The following is a 22317-nucleotide window of genomic DNA, read 5'->3' on the forward strand; positions in this document are numbered from 1 at the left end:
ATATTACACTCCTGCTGGACAGTTACACTCCACACTAATGACACATGATATGATGCTAATGGCAGTCTAAAGGCTGTTCAGACTGTTGGGGCTTTTAAAGCAGGCCTTAAGACTGGCCCACCCTTCCTCCACACTTCGATTGCTGCTTTAATGATGCTCCTTTTATGGTTATATATACGTTTTTTTTTTTTTTTTTGATTATTCTTGTATAATGAAAAGCCCTTTATAAATGGCATATCATAATATTATTATTATATATCTGTGACAGGGTTAATAACAGCCATGGTGTCAGAAGTTTAATGAAATGACATAGTAGTGGAATCTGTTTTATGAACAGAACGGCTTCTCTGCGGAGCCTGGAGCCTGGACAGTACAGTGTGAGTGAGCCTGTACAGTTGTGTGTCTGTGTGTGTGTGAGCCTGTACTGTGTGTGTGTGTGTGTGTGTGTGTGTGTGTGAGCCTGTGCTGTACAGTGTATGTCTGAGCCTGTACAATGTGTGTGTGTGGTAGCTTGTAGTGTATGTGTGTGTGAGCCTGTACAGTACAGTGTGTGTATGTGCGTGTTGTGTGAGCCTGTACAGTGTGTGTGTGTGTAAGCGTGTTGTGTAAGCCTGTACAGTACAGTGCGTGTTGTGTGTGTGAGCGTGTTGTGTGTGTGTGTGTGTGTGTGCATGTTATGTGCGCGTGTTGTGTAAGCCTGTACTGTGTGTGTGTGAGCCTGTACTGTGTGTGTGTGTGTGTGAGCGTGTTGTGTGAGCCTGTACAGTGTGTGTGTGTGTGTGTGAGCTGTTGCTATGTATTTGCATAGCGTGTAGGTCACATTTCCATATTTCTCCCCGTTTGTTTGCTGCCAGTAAACTCTACAATACCGACTCTGTGCTGAGCCGGAGTGTGAGCCTGCCAACGCAGCACACCGCCGCCGCCGCCGCCGCCACACCGACTCCATTTGTGTTCTCCCAGTTGACCATGACACCGTACAACCATGTTAAATTGCACAGTGGTGACAGTGGAGTCCTGCCCGTCACTCCCTCACCCACACAGCAATGCCTGCGACTGCGACAGCGGTCAAGTCCTGACCGTTGAACTTACCCCTGTGCGCCGTCATGGTCGTGTTGGACCAGCCTGACGTGCGCAGGCAGTTGAGAAACCCCACTGAGGAGGTTCCTCTACCTGGCCACCCACCACCCGTTTGACTCTCACTAGCGTGCGGGCGTCCTAGATCCAGACATCAAGTTGTAAATCAGAGTTTATTCACTGTATCATACGCGCAGGATGCAGATGTAAACAGTACAATGAAACGCTCGTAACGAGCGGCCCCTCAACAGTGCAGTGTTTAAACACGAGGACGTAATTAATCAGAGATTCATAACAGAATACAATAGGCAATAACACACAGTAAAGTCCCAAGCAGGCTGGAAGTGTGATTTACGCTTTGCCCTTGACCATCTGGCCGGCCGCAGAGAGTCAGCCAGAGGAAAACAATGAGTGGAGCGTACTGCTCAGGCAACTGGTGATCTCACCCTGTACCTGAAGAAGACTTTGCATAGTCGGCTATATATAGTACATGCAGCCCGTTGGCCAGTGCACAACATGATGTTGTGGTGACAGTCTTATCTCCAACTGTAGTAGCCTAATTTGACCTGCCTGACTGAAGGTGGGGTGCAGGAGATGAAGAGCAATACTGGGTTCGATTCCCGCTGGGACCATCTATACTGAACAATGTATGCACTCACTGCAGTGTAAGTCGCTTTGGATAAAACCGTCAGCTAAATGGCATATAATAATAATATTATTATTATTATTATTATTATTATTATTGTTATTATTGTTGTTATATTAAAAGAAGGGAGGCAATGCCCACTCAGGATCAGTGAGTTGTTTAAATTTGTTTCCCTCAGCTTTCGGTCATCACAGCATGTCAAGGTCTCGCAAGGTCTCCCACTGGCAGTTACAACTCTTAACTGGCCGTGGACGCTGTGGAGGTCCCTGAGTGATGCTCAGGGCTGAAGCCCTCTTAGGCCGTCACCACCTCCGTGAGGCTGCTGTGCTGGAGATCCAGCATGAAGACTGACTGACTGTAGCTGCTAGCCTGACTCCCACGCCACGCTCCTCTGTGGCCCTGCGAGCTCTTACCACTGCGCCAGCAGAGTAAATACCAGCTCCTACCTTCCTATCTTCAGTTCCGCTCCCTCGCGATGGGAGATTTGTTGTGGGAGTTACTGGGCCTATGAAGAAGAGTGTTCCTTCAATTCTAGCCAGATGGAGACACAGAAGAGATGGGTTTGGATTGATGATTCTCCGCCAGAAGAGATGGTTTGTTTTCTGCACGCTGACTCTGGGGGGGCCACGTTTGTTCTCTTCCAACGAGACGGCAGAAAGCACGGTTTCAGGCTAGTGAGATGGGTTTTTTTGACGGCTAGAACTTTGCAGTGTGCCGTTTCTTCCACAGTACATCTTGGTTATGTGTGTATGTACATAGTGTGGATGTAGCCTAAACGGTGTATTTTGATTGTGAGGTGGTACATCACACTGGCTGGTGTTATGTTACTAAGCGGGTTGCCATAGCAGTGGCAGCAGCAAGGGAACCTGTTAAAAAATTATAATATACACTCACCGAACACTTTATTAGGAACACTATACTAATACTGGGTAGGGCCTCCCTTTGCTCTCAAAACAGCCTCAATTCTTCGTGGCATTGATTCCACAACATGTTGGAAACAATGTACAATGTACAATCTACAATGTAGAAAATAATAAAAAATAAAGAAAAACCATTGAATGAGAAGGTGTGTCCAAATTTTGACTAGTATTGTATGTATTTATTTATTCATTAAAAAAACAGGAGAGAAAGAGGAGGGTGAGTGGGAGGGAGAGAAGGTTATTCCGTTGTGTCTGAGGTGAACTTCAGCCTTTCTGCTGAGTGGGTTGGCAAGCTCCTCTGTGAGCGTTTCAACCCAAGTGTGCTTCAGCACGGCTACTGGAATTGAACCGGTTTCTTTTGTCAGAATTATTCCAAGCCTATTGACCGTGGATCAACCCATGCACTGGCTTCCTTCCCTGCCTCTGGGTTGTACTGTAGGTCTCCCTTCACAAGCCCTCTGGTGATAGAATATGACAGCTCAACACTGTCTGACACCTACACACGGATAAGATAAATATGAACATTGTTGTCGAGGCTCTTGACTCAGCTGAACAGCTCCCAGGCATATCTCACTGCCGAGAGGAGAGAGGAATGGCGTTCACTTGACCTGTCATCTCTCTCTGTTGGTGAGTCTGGCTGTGGGTGTTGATGAGCCCCGGCAGAGACTGCCGCGTTGTGGAGCGCAGCGCCAAGCTAACCAAAGAATGGCGGAGAAGTGGGAGAAGCATCCTCTGGGTCGGCCGGCGAGGCTATATTAGGCTCCGTCAGTTTGCATACAGATCCGCAGCAGCCATTAGGCAACTTCCTGTTTCAACACAGGATATGACATGCTCTGCTGTATGGCCATTGATACTGTACCAGGGGAGGCTGAGGGAGGTAGAAATCGGAGGACGGACTCGTTGTGTAGTGCATGGAACGAGGAATGGCCTGTTATCTGATTTCTGCCTCCATGAGGCTCCCCTGATTGATGCACTGTATCGGATGGGATCAGTGAACCCGGCCCTCCCTGGATATAGATATGCATCATTTTAAGAGACTTACTGTAGCCCAGATTCCTGGCACTCAGAGGGCGTTGGATTACCGTCAAGTATGTGGCTCTGGAACATCTGGTGTTTTTTAACAATCGATTAATCATTCAATCAAGTGTGTGTACATTCAGCCCTCGCTTCACCGAAGAGCTTAAAACTAAACAATAGCCTGGCCGTAGACCCCAAAAAAAGCAAGCCATGGAAAAACCTCCTCAACATGAACGCCTCCACCACACCAGCAGGCTTCTTCAGAACATGAGCGGAGAGGAGGAGAGGAGGAGAGGAGAGAGGAGGAGGAGAGGAGAAAGCCACCACAACAATGCCTCCCACTGTGTTGCTCACCAAGCACAGTCAACTAATGCCCCCCACCCCCCCCCCCCCCCCCCCTCCTCGTCACCCATCGGAAAATATGCGTCAGCCACTTACTTCCCCCTTCTTCGCAATTTTCTTTTCTTCCTCACTTCCTGTTCTCGGCCAGTCGGAAGGAAGTGAGAAGCAGTCTGTGGTGGTAAAAGGGGAGTGGCCTTAACCGTGGCCTTAACCCTAACCCTAACCTCCTGTGGTGATTCAGACCGTGTGTGTGTGTGTGTGTGTGTGTGTGTGTGTGTGTGTGTGTGTGTGTCCTCAGGCCTGTCTCTGGCCTCCTCTCCCCATCCTTAGGGACAGAGAGCAGAGAAACCTGCCTCAGGCTAAGCATCTGCTGTGTTCTGCCTGTTACACACACACACACACATACACATGCACACGCACACTACAGTGCATAGAGCTAATCATATCACGTGATATTGTTTAGTGTCGTGGAGCTGTGCCTGACTGTGCCATACAGCAGATAGTGTGTTTAGAGTGCAGACAGCAGAGAGGCTTCTTTCTGTTCTCCTGGGAGGGAGGATCAACTCCCCTGCATTCCCCTCGCCGGGAAGGTCACCTTGATAGGGAAACGATTAGCTCTTAGAGCGAAGCACAGCAGGATACACAGAGAACGCTTTCTTTTGTCTCCTGTTCCATTCTGGTGTCTCATATTCTAATAGAATGAAGGTGCTTGTGTTGTGTGTTCATAGTCACAGCGAAAGCATTAAGATGTTCCTCAGTGAATTGGGCTTTGATGATGCCGTCCAGCGCCACGCTGGTCAGACATCCTGGGGAGAACCCTGCGGTCCGTGTGAACATGGTGGGTTATTGACTTTGTCTTCTCTCTTGTCTTGCAGCTCTGATGGTCCCAGCTGACCAGTGACGCCTGCCAGAGGACGCCTGCTGCCCCACTCCCTTCACCATGTCTGGGATCCAGGTGAGAGGATGGCACAAGCACACACACACACACACACACACGTGCCAACACACGCACACACTGAACACTTTATTAGGAACACTATACTAATCCTGGGTAGGGCCTCCCTTTGCTCTCAAAACAGCCTCAATTCTTCGTGGCATTGATTCCACAAGATGTTGGAAACATTCCTATGAGATTCTGGTCCATGATGACATGATTGCGTCACGCAATTCCTAAGGAGTTCTATTGGATTCAGATCCGGTGACTGGGAAGGCCACTGAAGAACACTCAACTCACTGTCATGTTCATGAAAGCAGTTTGAGACGACTTTTGCTTTGTGACATGATGCATTATCATGCTGGAAGTAGCCATTAGAAGATAATTGATTGGCATTAACGGGCACAAAGTGTGCCAAGAAAACATTCCCCACACCATTACACCACCTCCACCATGAGAAGGTGTACAGGTGTTCCTAATAAAGTGGCCAGTGAGTATATACCACCAGTATATACCATCTCGGTGAGTATATACCATCTCTGCTCTCTGTCCCTAAGGATGGGGAGAGGAGGCCAGAGACAGGCCTGAGGACACACACACACACACACCTCTACTAATCTAAGTCCCCTGCCCCCCCTGCCCAGGTTTGCTACTGACTGACTGAACCGTTGCTTCTCAAATGGCAGCTATGGGCACACAGCAGGATTACCATCTCCCTGCATCCTCAGCCTTCACATTTGCCTATCAACCCAACTGACTCTAATCTCTTGACAGAGAACAGTACATAACCCTCCCTGACACTCGCTGACGCTCATGACTCTTTGACTCCTATCATGAAATAATTGAGGGATGCGTGTTCCAGTCAGATGCGCTTATCAGACACGTTGAGTTGGGAATTGCTTCAGGAATAATTCCGGTTATGTGAGGACAAGTCTCTCTGCTCTTTCGCACTCGCACACTCACACACACACACACACACACACTGCTTTGTACTCATTCTATCTCTTTGCATGTCACTGAGAACAGTGGCTCTGAGTCCTTTGAAGTTCGAACGCTGCCTTAAAACACTCCACACACCGCAGGCTAGGCTTAGAAGCCCTACAGATAAGCCGCGTTCAAGACACACATCTCACGTGGTTTGAATTGAACAGCAAAATATAGGCTTAGTCGGTCCCACCTCTGTCGAGGCATCCAAGCTCACCCTGGAGTCAGACTGTTAGACAGTCAGACTGTTGCCCACCCTAACCATGACGCTGTCTTCTTCTTCCCTCCTGACCCCAGGTACCGTGGTCGCCTGGCACAGAGTGTGTCGCCAAGTACAACTTCCAGTCCACCAACGAGCAGGACCTGCCTTTCTGTAAAGGAGATTTGCTGAGCATCATCGGAGTCACCAGGGTAAGCAAGGCAGTGGTGTGTGTGTGTGTGTGTGTGCACGTGTTGTGTGTGTGCGCACATCGTGTGTGTGCACGTCGTATGTGTGCGTGCGTGCGCGCGTCTGCGTGTGGTCTGTGCGTTGTGTGTGTGTGTGTGTCTTGCGTGTGTCCTGTGTCGCGCGTGTGTGTGCGTGCGCGCGCACGTGTGTTTTTGTTAACCATTGGTGATACAGGTGGTGATGAAGGGTTTTCCTCCTGATGTCTTAGGATCCAAACTGGTACAAAGCTAAGAACACAGGGGGCCGGGAGGGCACCATCCCAGCCAACTACGTCCAGAAAAGGGAAGGGGTGAAGTCAGGAGGGAAACTCAGTCTCATGCCGTAAGTACATTAGTAGGTGTGCATGTTGTGTTTTTACCTGCAACAAATTACCAGGTTTCAGAGAGTGATGAATGTATGAGTGTGGGGCTCTGGTTTAAGATTGGAAGATCATCAGAAATGGCCATGTGTCTGTGTGTCTGTCTCTCTTTCTCTCTCTCTCTTTCTGTCTCTCCCTGCCTCTCTCTCTCCCTGCCTCCCTCTCCCTGCCTCTCTCTCTCTCTCAGCCTCTCTCTCTCTCCCTGCCTCTCTCTCTCTCCCTGCCTCTCTCTCTCTCCCTCTCTCTGCCTCTCTCTCTCTCCCTGCCTCTCTCTCTCTCCCTCTCTCTGCCTCTCTCTCTCTCCCTGCCTCTCTCTCTCTCCCTCCCTCTCCCTGCCTCTCTCTCTCCCTCTCTCTGCCTCTCTCTCTCTCCCTGCCTCTCTCTCTCCCTCTCTCTGCCTCTCTCTCTCTCTCTGCCTCTCTCTCTCTCCCTGCCTCTCTCTCTCTCCCTGCCTCTCTCTCTCTCTCCCTGCCTCTCTCTCTCTCTCCCTGCCTCTCTCTCTCTCCCTGCCTCTCTCTCTCTCTCCCTGCCTCTCTCTCTCTCTCCCTGCCTCTCTCTCTCTCCCTGCCTCTCTCTCTCTCTCCCTGCCTCTCTCTCTCTCTCTCTGCCTCTCTCTCTCTCTCTCTGCCTCTCTCTCTCTCCCTCCCTCTCCCTGCCTCTCTCTCTCCCTCTCTCTGCCTCTCTCTCTCTCCCTGCCTCTCTCTCTCCCTCTCTCTGCCTCTCTCTCTCTCTCTGCCTCTCTCTCTCTCCCTGCCTCTCTCTCTCTCTCTCTCCCTGCCTCTCTCTCTCTCTCTCTCTCTCTCTCTCTCTCTCTCTCTCTCTCTCTCTCTCTGGGTGGCTGCCACTAAGGGTGGGGCCAACTGGGTGTGAGATTTGAATCGGGCTCTTTGAAGGGCAGCTATTTCAAACAAGGAAAAAAACAAAACCTGAGAGACTTATGCAAATGAGATAAAACAGGGGGGTGGACATCACCACTGTGTCACTCACAGGGCTAGGAGATGGTGCCAGTCAGGTGTCTGAGGTCGTTTCAACGAAACCTGCTGGGCCATAACACACACACACACACACACACACCTCTCTCTCTCCCCATTGGATTATATAACATCTCAGCTGTGGTCTTGCGTCCCCACACCCTGATATGAAAGGTGCTCTTCTGACCTCACACAGCTCTCACTGCTGCTCCCTGGTGGTAGAAATGCACTTGTGCCGGGGCTGAGCGAGGAGAACACAGCACAGGGCAGCACCCACCCTAAATAAGACTGCCACTGTCCACTCCTTCCCGCCGTCTCTCCTCTCTTCCCTCCCCTCCACTCTCCTCTCTCTCTCCTTCCCTTCTTTCTCTACTTTCCTCTCTACCCCCCTCTCTGTCCTTCTCCAGCCATTCCTATTGAATAAGGAACATCACAAATCTCGCCTAACATGTAATGTCTTACACAGTTCTGCTGTTGAAGCAATGGGCTATACTGTAGAACAGCCAACTGAGTGGAGAAGAGCCTATGGGCCATAGAACAGCCAACCGAGTGTAGAAGAGCCTATGGGCCATACTGTAGAACAGCCAACCGAGTGTAGAAGAGCCTATGGGCCATACTGTAGAACAGCCAACCCCAGTGTAGAAGAGCCTATGGGCCATACTGTAGAACAGCCATCCTTGTGTAGAAGAGCCTATGGGCCATACTGTAGAACAGCCATCCTTGTGTAGAAGAGCCTATGGGCCATACTGTAGAACAGCCATCCTTGTGTAGAAGACACTGAGAGGCTGTTTGCTTGATTGTGCTCCTCCTGTGTGCCCCAGTGATTGGTGGGGTGCTCTCTCTCTCTCTCTCTGGGTGGGTGCTCGCTCTCTCTGGGTGGGTGCTCTCTCTCTCTCTCTCTCTCTGGGTGGGTGCTCTCTCTCTCTCTGACTGGGTGCTCTCTCTCTCTCTGACTGGGTGCTCTCTCTCTCTCTGACTGGGTGCTCTCTCTCTCTGGGTGGGTGCTCTCTCTCTCTGACTGGGTGCTCTCTCTCTCTGGGTGGGTGCTCTCTCTCTCTCTCTCTCTCTCTCTCTCTCTCTGGGTGGGTGCTCTCTCTCTCTCTCTGGTTGGCGCCCGGCCGCTCCTCCTCTCAGATTAATGGGAGTAAAGGAGCTGCTGTCCATGGAGAAGCAGATCGGCTGATCTAATCAACTCAAGCCGCATTAAGCTGCTTTGCACAAGGCCCTGCTCTGTCTGTCTGAGGAGGAGGAGGAGGAGGGAGAGGAGGAGGAGGAGGGGAGGGGAGCAGGGCAGGGCAGGGCAGGGCATGGTGCGGCAGGGGGAACAGTCCAAATCAATTACACACGTTGATTACCCTTGACTCACCAGTCCACAGAGACGGGCTGTATAGACCTCCCAGGTCCTGTCGCTCGGGTCGGTTTAACTGCTGGGAGAGTCTGCCCGGGCCTGTTTAACTGCTGGGAGAGTCTGCTGACGGAGGGGGACGCCAGTACAGTACGGGGGGGAACCGCAAAATCTAAACGACCTGAAGGAAGAGAGGCAGTGGAGCTGGTCTAGTTGGAGCTCCACAGACTAGACTAGATATGTACGTAGAAGACATGAGAGACGATTAAGACAGAGAGCAGACCAAGGCACTCTTCTGTTAAAAGTTGAAAATAAAGTGCCTTTATTGATGTTTTAAAAGAACAACGTTTGCTGTCAGAGAGCTGTGCAGTGGCCTGGCCTCGCCTCGCGGTCAGCCGAGGGCAGCTTTTATGGACTTGTCTTGTGAGGTGAAGAGAGAGGCTGTTTCTCTCTCTCTCTCTCTCTCTTCTGAGAGTGGTCTCACCTCCCTGTTAATGGAGGGGGCCGGCATGCCCGGCGTCTTGCCTGAGCAGCTTTGCATTTTCCTGTTATTGCAAGCGCCTGTGTGTCAGTTTCCCCCGCCCTGCCCCTGCCCCTGCCCCCTCCCTGCCCCGCATCTGTGTGCACAGGGTTTCCTGTTGTTTGGGTCTCAGGTACTTTCCTACTGGCTCCTTAAAGACATGATGGCCCTCTCTCTCTCTCCCTCTCTCTCTCTCTCTCTCTCCCTCCCTTCCCTGCTAGAGCAGAACCAACTGAAATGCCACTGCGTTGTGAAGCTAGCTGTGGTTTCTCTCCCCCTGGTCTATTGTCTGAGGCTGACTGCGTTTCACCTCGCTACACAGGGCTTAGTGTGCGTCATGTTGTGTTTACTGTATTTGGGTAATCTCTGGGTTGCATATACTGTGTATCGCATATGCTCCAAGTCTGGGTGATGGATTAGCAGTGAGGCAAAATCCAATGGTAGAGGCCCTCTCTCTCATCTCTCACTCTCTCTCCCATCCATCTCTCTCTCCCTCCCTCTCCCTCCCATCCATCTCTCTCTCTCTCACTCTCTCTCCCATCCATCTCTCTCTCCCTCTCTCTCTCTCCCATCTCTCTCTCCCATCTCTCTCTCCCATCTCTCTCTCTCTCCCATCTCTCTCTCCCATCCATCTCTCTCTCCCATCTCTCTCTCCCATCTCTCTCTCCCACCCATCTCTCCCATCTCTCTCTCCCATCTCTCCCTCTCTCATCTCTCTCCATCTCTACCTCTCACTCTCTCCCATCCCCCCCCCCCCTCCTCTTCTTTCCTTACAGGAGACGATGTCCTTAATAGGTTAGCTGTCCGTGGCATGCATCGTAATTTTTTTTAAAGTTCTCCTTGTCCTTTTTTTTTTTTTTTTCCAGATGGTTCCACGGGAAGATCACGCGGGAGCAGGCGGAGCGTCTCCTCTACCCCCCGGAGACGGGCCTGTACCTGGTCAGGGAGAGCACCAACTACCCCGGCGACTACACCCTCTGCGTGAGCTGCGACGGCAAGGTGGAGCACTACCGCATCATCTACCACGACGGCAAGCTCAGCATCGACGAGGAGGAGTTCTTCGAGAACCTCATGCAGCTGGTGGAGGTGAGACACGAGACGCGCAAAGGCCGGTACACTACGCTATACACTGCGCACGCACACACACACACACACACACAAGCATTCAACACACACACACACACACTCACTACACATCTACCCCCCTACTGTGTATGTTCTACCCCGTCAGTTCTCCCTCAGCTCACCCAGTCCGTTCCCTCCCTCCCTCCCTCCCTACGGTGTGCTGTCTACTGATGCAGCTGATTCATGTTGTTTAGCTTCCCCTGTGCTTCTCCTCTGGACGTACCCGTTGAGTGTACGTTCCCTCCTACAACCCCCCGTCCCCCCCTCTCTCTCTCAGAGGGAGAGCCACTACTGCCACTACTTCCTCAAAGATAACAGGCTTGTTCATCAAGGCTCTTGATCCCTGAGGCACCCGGATTTGGGCGGGAATCTGCACACTGGCCCGAAGGAACATCTCTCTATCTCTCTAGCCTAGCACACTATCACTCTTCCACAATCCTTGGCTTATTCCTTCTGTTCTTATCCGTCTCTCGCTCTCCCTCTCTCTCTCTCTCTCTCTCGCTCTCCCTCCTTCTCTCTCTCTCTCTCTCCCTCCCTGTTTCTCATGTTCTCTCTCTAGTGATTCTCCCCTGTGTGTTCTCCATGGCTCCCTCGCCCTCTCTCTCTCTCTCTCTCTGTAATAGCATCCATGACTGAATTCTTTACATTCTTGTGTTTTTCCTGCTCGGTCCTTTTCCTCCTCGCTCTAACCATCCTGTCACAACAGGCTCCACATGGGGTCACACACACACACACACACACACACACACACACATACATACATACATACATGCGGGCACACACACACACACAAGCATTCAAAAAACACACACACTCGCTCACACATTCAGTCTCAGCATTCCTGTACACACACACACACATCCAGTGGGGTTTGTGGTGTTCACCACACAAAGGCAATCAACCCACCACAAGTGTATTTAAGGGATTACATATGCACATATATCAACAACTAGGTTGTTGTTGCTTTGAGTTTGTGGCTATATAAGTGTGTGTGTGTGTGTCCTAATGTCTCTTGGCATTCTCTCAAACACTTAGAAGTGTAAACTAGGTTTTATGACCTCAGAAATAAAGTGCAGATCTGGTGACGGGTGTCCAGCTCAAACACAGTTCGTGTGTGTGTGTGTGTGTGTGTGTGTGTGTGTGTGTGTGTGTGTGTTGGGATGAGGCTCTAGTGGACAGTAGCAGGCTGTGCTGAAGACCACTGAGCAGCAGCACATTCTTGTGCCACACTGTCCTCTGCTGGCGGTGAACAGCCACAGCAGCCGAAGACTGTCAAGCAGTCAGATCAGTAAAGTGAAGAGGAATCAGGAACGCACACCCTAACCCACCCTAAGGCGGGGTGTGTGTGTGGGGGGGGGGGGACCACTGGACTGGACTGACTAACGGAACATAACGTAGCGTCAAAACTAAGTAGAAATGAAAGTGGCACACTCTTGACGCCCTGGAGAAGGCTACTGGGCTGATAACGTGGGTGGGAGTCAATGTCAGTCAGATCACATCACATCTGTGGCGGGGGGGCGGGGGGGCGGGGGGGGGGTTGGTTTCTCCCTCCTTTATTAGACTATACATCTCATCACAGGCCATGAGAATGTCCGTGACCCGTGAGGGCTAATCATATACAGATCAGTTGGTGTTGCCCGGAGCTGTGTTTGTTGTTGTTGTTGCTGTTGTAGTTGTTGATCTGAAGTGAAGTGAAGGGGAAGTGGTCGACCTCTCTCACACCCACACACATGATCCCCTGCTGTTTGTTCCCACAACCCCCTGCACCTCCTCCTCCTCCTCCTCCTCCCCAACATGAGTTAATTAGCAGTCCCTTCTCTAACCCCACCCCCGATTGGCTTTGAGTCTCCTCTCACACTTTGTTGTCTGTTGAGTAAGGTCGGGGGGGGGGGATTCGGTTTGAAATTCGGTTTGAATTTCGCCCATTTTCATTTTCCATGTGGATTTCGTCAATCCATGAATTGAATTTTAATTTCGCTTTGAGCCCTGAGTGAGGGGGTTGAGGTTGGAGCCCTGCTGTTGAGACATGGGGCGTCTTCATAGCAGGTTGTCTGTTAGTACGAGGCTGGTGGAGGTAGACATCGGAGGACGGGCTCATTGTAATGCATGGAACATCATGAGAAATGGTATCAAACAGATTTCTACCTCCACCAGCCTCCCCTGGTACTGACACATTAGCTAACTAAATCCTCATTTACACTACAGAGACGATGTGAACTGAGTTGTTCTGGCCTGGGCTGGTTACGTATCCAGCTGTTGCTGAGACATTGCCTTAAAGGACCTTTTAAAACCTTTTTTAAAGGACGTTTTGCTTTTAAGGGACATTTCCGAGCCGGCACAGATTGGTTCAGGTTGGCCCTGCTGTGTGTAAAGCCCTTAACTTGTCTCTCTCTCTCTCTCCCTCCCTCTCTCTCTCTGCAGCATTACACCAAAGATGCTGACGGCCTCTGTACCAGACTGATCAAGCCAAAGCTGATGGAGGGAACGGTGGCTGCCCAGGACGAGTTCTCCAGGAGTAAGGAGACTTACTCTAGTACCTACCTCAGACTTAACACCTGACTCAAGGGAGAATACCCCCCCCCCCCCACACACACACACACACTCAGTGTAAATCCCAATCTCTCCTGTAGACTAGAAGGACTAAGAATGCACAAATGCGCACACACAGTGTGTCTCCTACTCTACAGTAAACCTGGGCTGAAGGGCTTTAATCAGCAGTAATTAACTGTGTGGGGCAGCCTGCCCTGTCTGGGGATGGGAGTCTGCTGTGACAGTACAGTGCCTCTGCATCACCAGAGACTCAGCTAATCTCTCTCTCTCTCTCTCTCTCTCTCTCTCTCTCTCTCTCTCTCTCTCTCTCTGTCTGTCTCTGTCTCTGTCTCTGTCTCTGTCTCTCTCTGTCTCTCTCTGTCTCTGCCTCACTCTCTCTCTCCGCCTCTCTCTCTCTCTCATGTGTATGTTGCTGCTCCCCAGGTGGCTGGGCCCTGAACAGAAAGGAACTCAAGCTCATCCAGACCATTGGCAAAGGGGAGTTTGGAGGTAAGGACCCTGCCACAGCTTGTGTGGGTGTGTGAGACCACATCCTCTTGACATCTGTCAAAGGTCCTAAACCGTTATGTGAGAACTATTTTAGAGTGTTGTTTTGGTGACTTTCAGTTTCTGTGAAAGCAGAGAACATCCTCTGTGTCTGCGTGGTGTTGTCAAGTGGTAAGTGTGTGTGTGTGTGTGTGGTGCTGTCCTGTCCTGTAGTAAACGTGTGTGTGTGTGTGTGGTGCTGTCCTGTAGTAAACGTGTGTGTCCTTCTCAGACGTGATGGTGGGTGACTACAGAGGGACCAAGGTGGCAGTGAAGTGCATCAAACACGACGCCACAGCCCAGGCGTTCATCGCAGAGGCCTCAGTCATGACGTAAGTCTCAACCTCTCCATTTCCCTGGTGTGTGTGTGTGTGTGTGTGTGTGTGTGAGAGAGAGAGAGATTAAAGCCTGTGTCTGTCCCACAGGCAGCTGAGGCATAACAACCTGGTCCAGCTGCTGGGTGTGATCGTGGAGGAGAGGGGCAGTCTCTACATCGTCACAGAGTACATGGCCAAGGTCCGTCAGCCCTACCTTTTCCTCCACATGTTTGTCAGTTGCTCTCTCTCTCTCTGTCTCCCTCCCCCCTTTCTCTCTCTTACGTCTGGGAACTCATTCTCCCCCCCCCCCCTTTCTCTCTCTTACATCTGGGAACTCTCTCTCTTCCCCCCTCTCTCTTAACACTGGGAACTAATTCTCTCTCTCATTCTCTCTCCCGCTCTCTCTCTCTCTCCCCATCCACAGGGCAGCCTGGTGGACTACCTGCGCTCTCGAGGACGGACCGTCCTGGGGGGCGACTGCTTACTCAAGTTCTCCCTGTGAGTGTTCCTCACCAGACATCCCCTGTGTTGGTGGCTCACAGCACCACTCTTTGATGTCTCATTTTCACTTGTTCTTGTTCTTTTCCCTCGACGAGGCGCTTCTCTCGATAAAGCTTTTGAATTTTAAAAACCTCTTAAATAGCTGTTGTGATTGATCTCCGTGGGAGTTAAGACATGAGTCTCTGTTGTATGTGTGTGATCTCTCTCTCTCTCTCTCTCTCTCTCTCTCTTTCTCTCTCTCTAATGTGTGTGTGTGTGTGTGTGTCCTCGCCCCACCCCACCCTGTGCAGTGATGTGTGTGAAGCCATGGAGTATCTGGAGGCCAACAACTTTGTACACAGAGATCTGGCGGCCCGCAACGTCCTGGTGTCTGATGACAACATTGCCAAAGTCAGCGACTTTGGCCTGACCAAGGAGGCCTCGTCCACACAGGACACGGCTAAACTGCCCGTCAAGTGGACCTCGCCCGAAGCCCTTAGAGAGAAGGTGACATCAAGTGTTATTTCGCAAGCCTCAACACACTTTACAGAGAAACAAGTAGTACATACAGCCTCAACACACTTTACAAAGAAACAAGTAGTACATACAGCCTCTACACACTTTACAGAGCCTCAACACACTTTACAGAGCCTCAACACACTTTACAGAGAAACAAGTAGTACATACAGGATCAAAACAGTAAGGCCAAGGGGGAGAGGGAGAGAGGAGGAAGTTGACGTCGGGAAAGCAGATGAGGGGGCATGCAAATGTGTGTTTGTGTGTTTTTTATATCGTGTGTTATTGTGTGATGTCTTTTCTACAGCTGTGAGACCAATTGCCCAGGATTGGCACAATAAAGTTTTCAGAGTTGTTAGTGTTTGTTGGTGTTTGTGCCTGTACCAGTGTGTGTCTGTTGTTGACCCTCTTCCTGTCTCCTGCTCAACAGAGGTTCTCCACCAAGTCAGACGTGTGGAGTTACGGTATCCTGCTGTGGGAGATCTACTCCTTTGGCCGCGTGCCTTACCCCAGAATTGTAAGCTTCTCACGCTGCATTTCTTTGCCATGGCTGAAACATGTGTTTCTACATATCAAGATGTGTGGGGTAGCTTTGATACCAGCAGGGGGCAGGCTTCACTGTCTTTGTTTTCGCAACAAGGCATAAAAAATAAATAAATAATGATAATTCTGAAAAATGTGTGCGATGCGTGTTTCACATGTTTATCACACAGTGTGTTTTGATACCATTCCATGTTCCGTTCCGTGCGTTACAATGAGCCCGCCCTCTGTTTTCTACCTCCACCAAGCCTCCCCTGGTGTGTGGGCATCTGTGTATCTTGTGCCTTGAGATTATAACCCCCCCCCCCCCCCACCCACCCTCTTCTCTTGTGCTCCTCAGCCCCTGAAGGAGGTGGTGCCTCGGGTGGAGAAGGGCTACAAGATGGACGCCCCGGACGGCTGCTCCCCAGTGGTGTACGACCTGATGAAGCAGTGCTGGACCCTGGACGTGGCGCTGCGGCCCTCCTTCCGCATACTGAGGGAAAAGATGCAGCACATCAGAGCCAAGGAGCTCTACCTGTGAGAGAGGGGGATGAGGAGAGGAGAGGAGAGGAGAGGAAGACTTGGCCCGGTCCCGGCCTCTAACACAGCTCTGGTGGAGGGACGGAAGGAGGAGGAGAGGGAGAGAGAGAGAGAGGAGCTAACTAAACTGGAGCAGGCCTCATCTGAGCTGCCTGCCTCACCTGTGGACCACGCCCCTGCCCTGAGACCTGTTTACCTGGGGGACCTTACTACACCATCCCCCTCCCCACCCCCACCTCCACCCCCTCCTCTTGTTCTTTCTACCGTGAACCAGACCTGTACCTTTTTCCGTGTTGTATAGCTTTTGCCGACTGGTTCTCCTCCTCTTCCTCCCTCCTCTCTCTCCCTCCATCGGCATCTTCATCGTCCTCCTCCTGTTCCTCTTCGGTGTTCCCACTCGGTCTCTTCACTCGGACCTTGTCTTCTCCTGAAGCTCTCTCTCTCCTGTGTCTTCTCCTGAAGTTCTTTTTCTTCTTTGTTCCTCTCCACAACAACGTGACAGTACTGGGGGGAGGCTGGCCTTTTCCTCCACATGTTTGTCAGGTGCTTTTTCTTTCTTTCTTTCTTTCTTTCTTTCTTTCTTTCTTTCTTTCTTTCTCTCCCCCCCCCCCCATCTTCCCCACCCTCTACCTCCCTCCCTCCCTTCCGCTCCCCCTCTCTCTCTCTCTCTCTCTCTCTCTGTGCCCTGATCATTCCTGGATCTCTGTGTTACTTGGCGCTGCATGCTCCCGGTCCCCCGTCCCCCCCTCCCGTGTGTGTGTGTGTGGGGTCTTCACTCTGTGCCAAAGTGCCTCCAGTATACAGAGCTCCAGACTACCCCGCCTCCAGCACTCCTCCGCTCTCGGACTATTGGTTTTTTATTCCTTTTTTTCTTTTTTTAAATAATGTTGTTTTTAAAAAAAATTGTGTTTTGTTTTTTCTGTTGTTGTTGTGTTTTTTTTCTTGCTTTGTTTATCTGCTTTGTGCCGTCTCCCTCCGGAACGGGTTCGTCTGTGTCCGCAAAGAGAAACTGAACATAGAGAGAGGAGGCGTGGTGGCCGTGGGCCAGAACACAGGTGCTCCCCAGCTGATGTCCTCTCCAAGTCAACACAGGACACTGGACTGCAGGGAGGAGGGGAGGGGAGGGAGGGCCCGGTCGGTCGGTCGGTCACAAACATGGACAATTATCATCATACGTGGGCTTGTTTTATATTAAAAATATATTTAAAGGATAAAAAAAAAAAAAAAAAGAAGAAGAAGAACGAGAAAAAGAAAAAGGAGACTCCAAAAAAGGATGGGTTTGAGAAGAGAAGAGAGGAGGACTGAGGTTAGGATGTGCAGTGTCCCTGAGAACGCCGGGGCGGGTTGGTGCATGCTACGTGAGAGGCCTTGGGTTTAACTGTCAGTGCTCTTCAATGTTCATCGTTTTATTATGCTGCCATGATTATGAATAAATCATTCCATCTGACGCAGTGTGGAGACAGCATCTGCATGATATGATGACATCACACAGACAAGGGAAAGGGTTACGGATACACACACACACACACACACGCACGCTAGCAACAACACATCTACTCAACCAGGGGAGGCTGGTGGAGGTAGAAATTGAAGGACAGGCTCATTTGTAATGCATGGAACGGAATGAGGAATGGTATCAAACCACATGTTTGATACCATTCCTCATTGCGTTCCACGCATTACAACGAGCCCCGCCCTCTGATTTCTACCTCCACCAGCCTCCTCTGTACTCAACTATACACTGGGTCCGCTTTATCTTATCATATGCCTGGTCTAATAATAAGGTGTTTTTACCCCATGGAATTGAATTTCTGCTGTTCCTCCTGACTGTCACTCACGTCGCAGATTGGGAGTTTAAAATAATCCTCACACACTGTTTTCCGATAGCGCAAGTGTTATGGTGGTGTGACGGTGAACAGATATAGCCGAGGTGCCAGCGAGAGCCTTAGAGGTGTGAAGCTTTAGCACCGTTCAGCGTCAGCTGAGCTCGTTTTCACTGGTCACGTACTGAAAGCCCAGGGGAGGCTGGAGGGGATCGTAGGAATCGGAGGACGGGGCTCATTGTAACGCATGGAACAGAATGAGGAATGGTATCACAGGCTCGTTGCAACGCACGGAGTGGAGTGAGGAGTTTGGTACCATTCCTCATTCCATCCCATGCATTGCAGTGAGCCCGGCCTCCGATTACTACAATCCTCCACTCGCCTCAGGTCAAGTCCTGCTGCAAACGCCACGACAACCAGTGACTCACCGCCTGGAATGAGCACGGCTCAGCTCCAATCGAACAGTTTTGATGGCGTGTGTGTGTGTGTTTGTGTTTGTGTGTGTGTGTGTGTGTGTGTGTGTTTGTGTGTGTGTGTGGTGTACTCTGTCTAAAAAAAAAAAAAGTTTTTGACTCAATTATCCCCAGCTGTTGTCTCGCTCTTTCTGGTTCAGAGGCTGTGTCCTGTCCGGTCCAGCTCTCCTCTGATCCCCCCTGTTGCTGCACATACAGACCCAACAGTTGTCCTCCAGATTCCAGACTCGTACGAGTCCTACAGTATGACTGTTCATGGCTCCGACAGACAGGGTGCTAACAATGGGCCTGTTACGCAATGCAGGCAGGCAGGCAGCCAGCCAGCCAGGCGGCCAGGCAGGCGGGCAGGCAGGCAGTTGTGCTCATGGCCAAGGCTCTGCTGCTGTCAGGACCCATCATCACATGGTCTCCCGTCAGTCTAACTCGTATGTACAACGCTGCAGTAAACACGGGGAGCCCCGCTGCAGACGAGAGTGCAGCTCATTACTCGTCCTCCTGTCCTCCTGCTGCTGCCTTTGGGACACGGGACACTACCGGGGGTGTCCTCCAGGTGGCACTGTGTAGTGGGCTCCAGCAGGGTGCTTGTGGATAAGACGGATGGAGGTTCGTGCTGTACAGCAGCGTTGCCTTGTAATTGACTTGACCCGCTTTAATGGGCATCCATACGGGACGTTGTGATGTACACTGCTGTTGCTCACGTCGTTGTTGACGATGTAGCTTTGTTGTCACCCCTCTCTCGCATGTTCTAATGTGGCAGCCCGTATCAGGATGATGTCACCGAGCCCGAGAAGGGTCAGAGTTCACTCCATGACTTTTTTTTCTTTCTGGAAGGCTTCTGTCACTCAGGTTCACGCTTAAATGCCATAATCCTGACAACCACACGGCTCTCTTCTCTGCCAAGCACAAGGAGGAGGTGGATGCATAGTTTTTAATCAGCTTTTGATGAGTTATGGATCTCTGCTTGACGCGTCCTTGACAGGAACCAAATTAAACCTCGAATTAGTCTGATTACGCCAACAGAGAGGGGGTAAATCCAGGAGGAAGCTGGTAATTCAGTGTGGACTGCAGAGTTGGCACGTACATTTTCGCCCCTCTGGCTGTTTTTAGTAGGTGAGTCGACAGACGCACATGTGAGGGGGGTGGGGGGGGGGGGGGGGGGGGATGCTGAAGATGAGGTCATCGCATCTGTCTTCACTGCGTGTGTTGCAGCTGTAGTGTCATAGCAACCCATACCTCATCGTGTGGCCATACAGTTCAATCAATATGAGTCCAGGTCAGGGGAGGCGGGTGGAGGTGTAAATTGGGAGGAGGGGGCTCATTGTAATGCATGGAACGGAATGAGGAACGGTATCAAACACATTCCTCATTCCATGCATTCCAATGAGCCCGTCCTCCCAATTTCTACCGCCACCAGCCTCCCCTGGTCCAGTTACATAGCCTGGTCGTGCTGTTCTGTCACATACAAGACTATTGACACTGACATGCTAAATACCCTAACCCAGTATACAGTAGCGGATTGGCCATCTGGAGCGCCAGGAGAATTCCCGGTGGGCCAGTCAATCTGTGGGCCGTGGGGGCGGTGTATGGGCCGCTCGATCTGTGGGCTGCCGGTGAACAATGCGATCTGTGGGCTTTGCGTAGCCCTGCCCGCACACACACAGTCGTCATGGATGTGAACAGGGGGGAGGGGGAGGGAGAGGGGGGATGGAGAGGGGGGGGAAATCCTGCCACTCATGTCGCCCTCTGCGTTGTTCACATCTTTTCAGGGGTAAAAGCACCCGCCCTTACATAGAGAGGCTTCTCAGTCTGTGGATATCCCTGTTGATAATAGCAAAGGGACGCAGGCAGCATTAGACCGGGTTAATTAGTACTGTCACAGCAGAGGATATTTGGGGGTGGGGGGCGGAGTTGTCAGTTTCCAGCCCCATTTCAGTGACAGGAGGTGAGAGCGCAGCTGAGGTGATGAAGGGAATAGTATTGACAATGTCATGCCGATGTCTGGCTGACTGCCTCAGCTGTGCACGTTGGCCTCAGCCCTGCTCTCCGGCACTACTGACAAACCCCCCGTCACACAGCCGCATCACCTCCCCTCTCTGTCTGGCTTCAGCTCTCTCACTTGACTGAGCAGCCTAAAAATATGCGCTGTTACTTCAGCTGATGTCTCCCTGGCAATTAGCTTCTATTTGGGGCTATGTGTGCAGACAGGAGCATTTGCATTTCAGATATGGATGTCACTGCGGCCCTTCTCGTTCTGAGTCTTGTGCTGTGTGGAGCCAGATGGCTTTTGCCATGGAGTTAAAAGCATGATTCTCCATTGTTGATGTCTTTTGGCAGCCCTGCCTTGGCTTTGATTGGTCGGTTGTAATACTATCTACTGCCTTGTGTCACATTGGTGTGTGCGGTTAGACGTCTGCTGAATCGCTTTTTGGGGCAATCGTATTCCGAGCCGGCTGAATTCAGGCTCTCTGAATTATCATTTGTAATGATATTCAGTGTCTCGTTGTGGCAGTTGCAATGGTGCTCAGTATGATTCTCAGTGGAGCTGACAAATCGGTGTGTTTTTCATGTCTGACTACATGAGGCGTGACCTTGCAGACAGAGCTTGTCATCGACCCAGGCCAGAGATGTTTCATACAGCCTCCAATACACTTTTGTGACCGTAGGAACGTGCCTCGTGACGTCACTCTCGCTGGGCCGGGCTGGGCCGGGCGGGGGGTCATCCCATGGACAGCAGGTTCCTGGAGACGAGCCTGTGAGCGATGTATCGAACTGCTTACAGGCACGTTACACTCACACTGTACTCAGGACGCACGGCAGCCGATCCACATAGCTTAGCTTAGCATAGACTCAGTGACACGTAGCATAACAAATCATGGATAGATAGCGCAGCAGCAGGGGTTCAGTCTAACAGTATGTTGTTGGACGGCGTTCAAGATGGTGATGATCCGCTCACAAGAACCAGTGTGGGACTCTGACTCTTGATCAGCTTCTGCTACAACGTGACTCCCATCTGGCCAATCTGTGGCGCTCTCTCCTGGGGAGTCAGAGGTGCGAAGAGGGAGGAGGAGGAGGAGGAGGATGAGAAAGAACATCAACAACAAAGCCATCGCCATGACGTAACACTGTTTTTTGCGTCTTTAAATAACCCAATTGGAAGCCCCGGGCCCTGGCTGACATGTTCGTTTGACTTTGTGAAATATCAAGGTTCCTCGAGTCAGAGAGAACATGTTTTCTGCACCAGTTGTCAGGCTCAATTTGCATTTAGTCCGTGACATTTCACCCCTCTGCCCCCGGCCCTCCGCCCACTGCATACCGGTGGGGGGGAACTGTGCCAACACACATCTCTCTGCGTGCAGGGTGAGGGGCCCGTGGGCACCGTGGGACCACCATCATCTACCCCCACCCCCCTCACCACCACCTCCCCTGGCTCCCTTTATCCTCCAACCTCCATCATCTCTTCTGCTCTCCACCTGAAACATCATTACATCAGAGGTGGCATGGAATAACAAGTCTAGATGCATTATACGTGCATACACAAATCTTAGGCATGTGCGCGTGCGCGCGTACGCTCACGTGCATCGGTGGTTGACATTTACATAAGGACTAAATTAACTAGCCCAGCCTAGCTGTCACCAGCTAGTGGATATATGGTATCACTTCATGTACACGGGCAGCAGGCTAGTACGGTACAGGTACCCCGAGCAAGCAGCTTCTGCAAGCTTTTCTCACGTTCCATATTCTGGTTCATCACAAACTCCAGACTACTTCAACTCCATATCTCTTTCATAACCGTCCTACTACAGTGGTTACGTAAGCACAAACAATATTCCATGTTGTCTTTGAACCAAAGAGAGCACTGATAGAAAGGGTAATTCGGTTACCCGGTC

General features: G+C 51.1%; 1 protein-coding gene across 1 annotated transcript in view; it reads left to right on the plus strand.

The window, feature by feature from the left end:
* The window catches only part of cskl (c-src tyrosine kinase-like), a 29551-nt gene extending 11972 nt beyond the window's left edge, over positions 1–17579 (plus strand). The window contains exons 2-13 of the mRNA XM_083691011.1: positions 4875–4954; positions 6215–6328; positions 6574–6686; positions 10426–10645; positions 13106–13199; positions 13658–13723; positions 13992–14091; positions 14185–14275; positions 14501–14574; positions 14868–15063; positions 15503–15589; positions 15953–17579. Of these exons, the coding sequence (XP_083547137.1) occupies positions 4940–4954; positions 6215–6328; positions 6574–6686; positions 10426–10645; positions 13106–13199; positions 13658–13723; positions 13992–14091; positions 14185–14275; positions 14501–14574; positions 14868–15063; positions 15503–15589; positions 15953–16135 (1353 nt within the window). The 5' untranslated portion in view covers positions 4875–4939 and the 3' untranslated portion in view covers positions 16136–17579. The remainder of the gene's footprint in view (positions 1–4874; positions 4955–6214; positions 6329–6573; positions 6687–10425; positions 10646–13105; positions 13200–13657; positions 13724–13991; positions 14092–14184; positions 14276–14500; positions 14575–14867; positions 15064–15502; positions 15590–15952) is intronic.
* The last annotated feature ends 4738 nt before the right edge of the window (positions 17580–22317 follow it).

The sequence above is a fragment of the Argentina silus genome (assembly GCF_951799395.1).
Source record: "Argentina silus genome assembly, chromosome: 19".
Lineage (NCBI taxonomy): Eukaryota > Metazoa > Chordata > Actinopteri > Argentiniformes > Argentinidae > Argentina > Argentina silus.